General features: G+C 36.3%; 1 protein-coding gene across 1 annotated transcript; it reads right to left on the bottom strand.

Moving 5' to 3' along the window:
- Positions 1 to 846: 846 nt before the first annotated feature.
- LOC131427525 (uncharacterized) lies at positions 847 to 4,353 on the bottom strand. Its single transcript, XM_058590791.1, has one exon. It carries the CDS (start codon positions 3,788 to 3,790, stop codon positions 3,368 to 3,370), a length of 423 nt encoding a protein of 140 aa, XP_058446774.1. The 5' UTR covers positions 3,791 to 4,353; the 3' UTR covers positions 847 to 3,367.
- Positions 4,354 to 8,751: the final 4,398 nt, after the last annotated feature.

The raw sequence follows: 8,751 nt of genomic DNA, 5'->3' as shown, positions 1-8,751 counted from the left end.
TTTCAAATCCCAAGACTGTGGTATATTTGGATCCGGTTGGTTAATATTATTTCAAATGTCGGAGTAGGTGCATTTTGGAACGAGTAGGTCTCGAAAAATTGATGTTTCAAGTATCTGTTGAACCCAAGATGGCTGCTACTTCATCGCGATTTTTAAAACGTACAAATGCTCAAATGTTTGAATGGAGGAAATTAGTGTTATATGCCTTTTATTAAGCCCCAATTTTAACATGTACTTGTCGTTCACCGGATTTGTTATCGACAACAATTTTTCCATGACTCGATGAATAAATCTAAGTGTAATAGAATGTCACATGTAATGCACTCAATAGTAAAAATACAGCACAGATTAAATGAACCAACACTTTCTCCTTGGGTAGCTGGAGGAAAGCAGTAACATCGTAAAACGAACCTTGGGGCACTCAAACGAGCATGGATAGTGAATTAGCCTACGCTACATGAGTTTGTAAACCAATTCGCTGAGACTTCCACTACCAGCATATTCATTCTCTCGTACAGCAGACACCAAGCGGTACAAACAACAACGCGAAGACGAAAAAATAACTAACTTGTTCAATGTTGAAGCACGTTACTAAACGACGATGATGGAATGCCGTGCAGCAGTTGATTTTGCAAATGTGGTCTGTACAAATGTTCTCATTCAGTCATCGCTATTTACCGAGGAGGAAACGCAGTTTTTTATTTCAACTCATTGAAAATCGTTGACCAACAGGAAGAAAAATAAATAACCTAAATTTAACTGAGTTATTTTTATTTTTTCAACCGGATAGAATCGGACGATGGAATCTTCGTCAGGGTATGTGATTGCAGAATGAAAACAGTTAAGTCATAGTTGTTTAATGTTTATTGAAGTATATTCCTTATGCTCTAGTTGATAATATAGTTGTTACAGCTGTAAGTTCAGTATGTCATATAAATTGGTACAAAATATACAAAATATTTTGTTTCACACTATTGCAAACTTTCAACACATATAAAAACGAATGAAATAATTTATTCGTTTAATCAACAAGACAGAACCTATATGACCTAGGGTATACTATTTAATTTACTATCGGAAAAGATCGGACAATTGGACAGGATGGTTTTCTGTAAGTAGGAACACAGTTCCAGATTCAAAAATTTCCTAAATAATTTCTTCTCGACTTTTGTTTCATTGTTTCATTTTGGCAAAATGGAATGTTTTGCTATAAGGTTGGCTAAATGTGTGATAGGGCCGTTGCTTTCCGTTTTTTGCCATTATCTTCTCAAACCATCTCAATATCATCGTGCAGATAACGTGCGAGATATATTCTATGGAAATTTGCTGACCAGTTGACTTTTGCTTTCAAATGTAAATTACTGTCACTAAACCTAAGAAATATAGTCATTCTAAATACACAATAGTAACTTTTGGGTGTTCTATATTCCTACGACAAATAAAATGTTAAAATCTAAGCAGCAGTCTTTAATTAATATAAAGCTTTTCTTCACGTGATATTTTTGTTCCATTGGTTTGATTTTGCGTTGAACTGTTTTTGTTTATTTTTTTTTCTTATTTACTTGATTCTTACATTACAATATATAACAAGAAATGTCGATGGTTAGGGGTGTATGGAAGGAAGTTGCAGTTGAATAGCTGTAACGGCTAGTTATACGAGATTTTTTTTTTTCAAACAAACGCCGAGGCTTGAAACAACATGAATTTTTACTGGATATGAGTCGGTTATCGCTATTCATGTACACCAATTTCCCGTTTAGGTATCGAGTAAGTGTATACAAATATTTTGATGTTATTGTAGCTGTAGTGGTGTAAATATACGTTTGAAGAGCGCATTACGACAATCGACTGCTCACAGACAAAATCGGTGCATAGTTTTTTACCTTCTTTTGGTACAAATCAAATTACCATGAACTATGACAATTTGTCTGTGATTCGTTCGCAATTTCTGTTTTCATATTTGCTTTATGTTTTCTTTTCTTGTACTATACGTAACCCCATTCACTAAACTCTGTTATGCATCTGACATAGAGTACGAAGGTAGAAGGAAAAGCAAAAGCTCAAACCGCAACGTGACACACAGTTTGTTCTTATTTTTTCGCACGCCTGTGTACATGTGCGTCTGAATGTGTAGGTATAATAATGCATGCGTAGGAATGAAAATAATTCATCCTGGTAAAATTGCTTTTCTATTCAGACAAAGCCAAGCGAAAACTTACACATACATAACCTTCTATATCTATCTCCTGCCGGTAAGATCGAAACGTTAATTTAAGGAATATATCAATGTTGCTGTATTCTACGTAATATCCAAACAATCATGTTTCCATGGTTTCGAACGAGTAAAATTTTTGTTGTATATTTAGGTGTTGCTTTGTTTTAAACATCTAATGTAAATCTATGTGTTTCAAGCACATATCACAGATTCGGATTAGATAATATTTTAATATATCCCGTTTGCTGATTTGTTCCTTGCTTACTCATTATTTACTGGTTTAGAATATTCGATTATTATTGATACACGAATAAAACACACTCTCAAAATGTTTTCAGCGACTTGGCAGCCGATAATTTCGCGTTTGTCAGCGCTCAGCTTGCAAAAGATTTTTTGTTTTGTGTTGCTGAACTACCCGACATTACCGACTTGAGTACCTGACTTGTGTTGATCAAATCTCATATAGAGGCATTTTGGTTTTTGCAATCCTCCCATGGGCACTGCTGATTGCAAAATTTTGTGGTTTTGGTCATTTTGAGCAAACCCGTCAATCAGAAATTAATAACTGTATGATTTCGATATACCTATGTTCCATTTGCAATAATCATTGACTACAATTTAGGTCTGTAAACAAAATAAAACTAAACGCTTAAACTATTAAAAGCTGCTGCTTCCTAGCTTATCTTGTTCGAAATGTAACCTGATGGTTCGAAATCTGATACAAGGGTATTTTGTGCGTCCTCTGCCAAGTACCGCCAGAGGCCATGCTATGTTTACTGATAAGAAAAATGTACTTTAATGGCACCCGTTTTTCCTGGATGATTTTCTGAGTTTGGTCATACATAATAACGCAGTTTTTTTTTTCGAAGTTTTTCAGATCTATTACACCTCCCACTGTGTCGTTCCGCTTTATCTCCCGGCCAGAAATTACCTCGGAGCACTGAGAGTGCCACGCCTGGATCGGTTCCGTCCTCTGTCACCACTTCTGCTCAGCCGTAGCGGTGTACTGGAACGATGGGGAAGTGGCGGCTTGGTCGTAACGTGCAGCACACTGTCCGATAGCACCATCTCCCCATCCTCTTCCGGTTCATCGTCGTTTTGTAGATCCGTTTCGGCATCCGGAGGTTTACTATTCGGCAGTGGTTGATCTTCTCATGAACGACCTTCGGTGGATTTCGACATCCGTAGCGATTTTCGTAGCTTGTCCACCAGTCGCGAGTGAAATTTGTTCAAGCTGCTCTGGCTGCCACCCGACGGTTTCGGCGGGCTGCTACCAGTGCTCGCTTTTGTTGGGCTTGTTATCAGTGAACTCTGCGAGGTACGAGACGAGTTTCGCGAGAACTGAGGTTTGGAAGCCAAATGCGACATGTACATCGGATGACTGCGATGTCGGGCCGGTGATCCGGCAGCGAATGCGCTTCCCGGTGATGTTGACAAACTAGGGCAGTCGGAGCGGGAGCTTTCGGAAACCTTCCGAGAGCGACAGGAACTTTGATTCGAACACTCGGACACACGCCGTTGGCGACCCTTATAGATATCAAACTCGTTTTTCATCACTGGCATCATGAAAGCCATCTTGTTGTTGGGATTTCTAATTTCTGTTCCACGGTAACAAAACAAATAACTCTTTCGTTGTGTATAATCAGGTATCTCCCAATGACACAGATTTCGATCTTCGTGCGGCTCGTCACGTATGCTATTCCTTCTCCTCAACTAAACACCGAAAAAATCGATAATTTTTCGTCAGCTCACTCACGTTTGACGGTAAGTTTATCGGGTTTTTGCGTCTTTGTATTGCTATCTATTTTTTTTCTTTTCACCTCCTATTCGATGTTCGGTTGCGCAATGTAGTGTCTGTGCACTACAAAAACTCGAAAATGTACTTTTCAATTTAAGCAGAAAACCGGCTAATACGTCTTGGTGCGGCTTTCAACTGACACAGACCAACAGTTTTTCGTTTGATTTATTCACTACCGGTGAATTTCGCACAAAACACGGTAAAACTTTCCACTTTTATCAAACTGTTGAAGCAATGAAACAACTTTTTCTTTTATGGCTTCCGATTAAGTTTCTTTTTCTGCGATCCGTTATCCACTATGTTCCGCGACTGAATGATTGAACGGACAACGATACAGGCGGTTTTAATAGCGTTCATCGTGTTCATGACGATGATCTCGCATGTGTTCATTCACCCTCGCTATGAAGATTCATACTGCTATTCGTTATGAATGGATATTCAATTACTTATTCAATCAAGTTAACAAACACCGGCAATAATACTGCAACGAATTCTAACTCGATGGGTATAAGTAAACAATACCCGTTATTGCTCATTAGGTTTTGCACGAACATGACATAACCTCAATAAAAATTAACAGAATGAACTTTTTTGACAGTCGACGTGTACTTGTTTACAGTTTAAAAGTTCATCGTTCGAATGTCAAAATTGCAAGTCGCCTCACACTCAACAGATTCATACGTATATCGCTCCTTGATGCTGGAAACACATACAGGGCAATCTTTTTAGTTATTTTCACTGTGGAATACGTTTTTAACAGGCACTTTTTCGTCATTTTTTCAATTTTTAACTTGCAGTCGCAAAACAAAACAAGTACACGCCAACTGTCAAAAATGAACTTGATTCATCGGCAGTTCATTTGTGTCGTCATCGTGCAAAACCTAATAGTTCCCGATGAACATTAGAAAAGGTCCCAGTGCAAATGAGTTTCACTTGGTTTTCTTTCTCTTTCAATTATTACCATAAATTCCAGTATTTTTCAACAAATTCTACAGTTTCTATCGGAAGTTGATGGTTTTTGCTGTTGTCCTATGTGAAGTGTTAGATGGAAGGATTGCTGAATGAGCCGTAATACTCGAAAGAGAAAGTAAACAAAGAGAAACTCTCATTTGTACTTAGGACCTTTTCTCGTGTTTGTCTTCAGTTTCGCAAATGTTGACGTTTTATGTACATGTAGAGTTCTTACATTTAAGGAATGAATTTAAAAAATATGTTATTTACATTTTTACTAGAGATCTCGACATAACGATACTTACGAATTTCAGCTACTTTTTCAACTATATGGAATAAAAATTCTCGTTTTTCAGCCAAGTATTTCAACGCTCACTAACGTCACTAACGTGACAGGCTAAGGCCAGTGTTGGCCCATCTTGCCCGTGTATTGTTAGATTATTATTTTGTTTTATGTTTTAATTTCGATTGTGGTTTTATTCACATGTATTGTTCATTTTTATTCGTATAGGTTATATTTCGATTGTTTATTTATTATTTCCGGTTTGTACTGTCATTTACAGTGACTAATTCAATCTAAAACGCGAAAAATACACAAAATTTCATCGCACTAGTGCGAAACAACATCCTCACACGTTGAGAGCTCCACCGGAAGTGCTCGTGACGATTCTTGTAGGCTTGCAAAAAAGCGAGAGAGTTATGCCAAAGACATAACTGCTGCGACGTGAACACAAACAAAACATAAACGTTTCCTTCACACTTTTGAAAATCGAAAACCGCTCTCTTCATGGAGAAGAACCTGCGCATGTTGAAACAACGATAATCACATTAGATATTTGATACTGCGTGTTTGGCAATTTAACACTAAATATTTGACAAATTCTGATGCGTTTAGTGTGTTACACGTAGAGAAAACTATAGTAGAAAGAAACAAATCGGAGTTTCACACAACGAATTTTGTTTATTAAAATAGTGACAAAAAAATCTGGTTCCATATTATTGCTGCTTGAAATTACAAGACATTATTATTATACAGGGTGATTTTTTAAGAGCTTGAGAACTTTTTTAAACAATAAAACGCATAAAATTTGCAAAATCTCATCGGTTCTTTATTTTAAACGTTAGATTGGTACATGACATTTACTTTTTGAAGATAATTTCATTTAAATGTTGACCGCGGCTGCGTCTTAGGTGGTCCATTCGGAAAGTCCAATTTTGGGCAACTTTTTCGAGCATTTCGGCCGGAATAGCCCGAATTTCTTCGGAAATGTTGTCTTCCAAAGCTGGAATAGTTACTGGCTTATTTCTGTAGACTTTAGACTTGACGTAGCCCCACAAAAAATAGTCTAAAGGCGTCAAATCGCATGATCTTGGTGGCCAACTTACCGGTCCATTTCTTGAGATGAATTGTTCTCCGAAGTTTTCCCTCAAAATGGCCATAGAATCGCGAGCTGTGTGGCATGTAGCGCCATCTTGTTGAAACCACATGTCAACCAAGTTCAGTTCTTCCATTTTTGGCAACAAAAAGTTTGTTAGCATCGAACGATAGCGATCGCCATTCACTGTAACGTTGCGTCCAACAGTATCTTTGAAAAAATACGGTCCAATGATTCCACCAGCGTACAAACCACACCAAACAGTGCATTTTTCGGGATGCATGGGCAGTTCTTGAACGGCTTCTGGTTGCTCTTCACTCCAAATGCGGCAATTTTGCTTATTTACGTAGCCATTCAACCAGAAATGAGCCTCATCGCTGAACAAAATTTGTCGATAAAAAAGCGGATTTTCTGCCAACTTTTCTAGGGCCCATTCACTGATTTGCAAGCGTTGCTCGTTAGTAAGTCTATTCATGATGAAATGTCAGAGCATACTGAGCAAATAATAATGCATGAAAATCATAACCTCAAAAAATCTGAGCAAATACTAATGCATGAAAATCCTAACCTCAAAAAAATCACCTTTTATTTTAAAGTGGATAAGATTGTTTCAATTAATATTTTGATAAAAATAACAAATATTTTACTTGTGCGTTCACAATTCACAGTAAATTCAATTTGAAAAATTAGTTTTAAATAAACGAACTCTAGTATAAATTGATTATTTGTAGCGCAAATTTACAAACTAATTAGTTGAAATAAGTAAACTTAAATTTAGTTACTTGAACTACGCTTTTGTTTGTTATGATCGCATATTCTTGTTTGTTTTTAAGAATTAAATGATTTCTTTTAAATTAATTTGCAAGGTAATTTTGGACACTACTTTTATTTCGATTTATTCTCGAACCTAACCTAACCTAACCAAATTATTGACATACCACAATCAAGCCCTGAATTTTAATTAGTGTCTAATGTTTCTGTGCTTCACCAGATTCATAACAGGATTGCATCAACATAGACATTGCCGATAACATCAACTCAATTTTGTTTGACATGTAATAAATAGTTAGTTTATTTCAACAATAGAATCAGAAGGAAAAAATATTTTTTTCGCTGGACTAGATCCAGATTTTGATTCAAACCAATCAGAGAACATTTTTGATGTTGAAGAGAGGCATTAGTACAAAACAATCAAATCCAAGTTAGCATTCATCATAAATCAAATTTAAAGATCTACTAACAGTTTTGTTATTTTGAACATGCTTCATTTCTCTGCGTTCGCATTAGCATTCGTTATTTCATAAACCTACTGTTAACAAAACATTTTGAAGATATTTTCATTCGGAAAACTAATCACATCACATATATTTGCGATTTTGAAGACTCGTAGCTCACGTGACTAGGGTATACAAGTTAAACAAACTTGATCAAAATAAAATTGATTTCTCTTTTGATATCACTCATCATTGATGAACTGCGTAACTTCGCGAATCCGAGTAAAAATACGAATAACTTCGGAAATGTACGGAACTTCGGAAATCTGGCAAAAAACGCGAAACTTTGGAAAAATCCGGGTTGGAAAAACGCGGAACTTCGGAAATCTACGGACGATTCTCCGCCAAATTCTCTCCTAAGTAAATTTCCACAGTTGGTTTCGATGAATAGAAAAATTTGCGTGATTAATGCAGTTTCAATTGTGACTGTTCTGAAGTAACCGAAACGGATCCGAACATCCTTTCTCGTTCGCATTTTTGTCAATGATGAAGTCATGAGACGAAATTATGACATTTTCACATTAGAGAATATTGATGAATTACATACAGTGAATCTTTATAGAATGCATAGATAAAAATTTAAAAATGAAGACTATTTTTTAAAATATCTACTCCTTAATGGAATTGATTTATGGTTGGTTCATAAACCTTAGGACGCAGACAGAGGGAGCGCGAGAAGCTAAGCCGAGCATGGCGCTGACAAAAGCGGGAAGCGTACTTACAGCAGAGATGCCAGATATTTTCATAGGAAATCTGTATTACTCTCTATAAAAAATCTGTATTTATCTGTATTCACTAATAAAATAAATTTCAACAATAAAATTATGTTAAAAGATGATATTCCAACACATTATAGCTGTAGAATGGTAAATTCAATGAGACCAAGACTTTACTTTTCGTCACTGCAATCAAATACTAATAGATTGCTCATACGAAAAACAAATGATTTTACTTCTTGGGAAATTCGTATTAAATTTAGAAAATCTATATCAAATCTGTATTCTGTATGCGTATGTAAAAATATGTAAAATACAGATAAATCTGTATAAATGGCATCTCTGACTTACAGCAATACAGAGGGATCCTGTCAGAGTAAAAACTGAGCAGATTTATCGCTTGTACTCTGACATGGTTATT

Source organism: Malaya genurostris, chromosome 2, assembly GCF_030247185.1.
Source record: "Malaya genurostris strain Urasoe2022 chromosome 2, Malgen_1.1, whole genome shotgun sequence".
Classification (NCBI taxonomy): Eukaryota; Metazoa; Arthropoda; class Insecta; order Diptera; family Culicidae; genus Malaya; species Malaya genurostris.
Note: the sequence above shows the minus strand (reverse complement) of the source record. Positions and strands in the feature narration are given on the sequence as shown.

What these genes read in the sequence shown, in the direction of transcription:
- LOC131427525 (XM_058590791.1), bottom strand. Translation starts at nt 3,790, where the DNA reads ATGGCTTTCATGATGCCAGTGATGAAAAACGAGTTTGATATCTATAAG.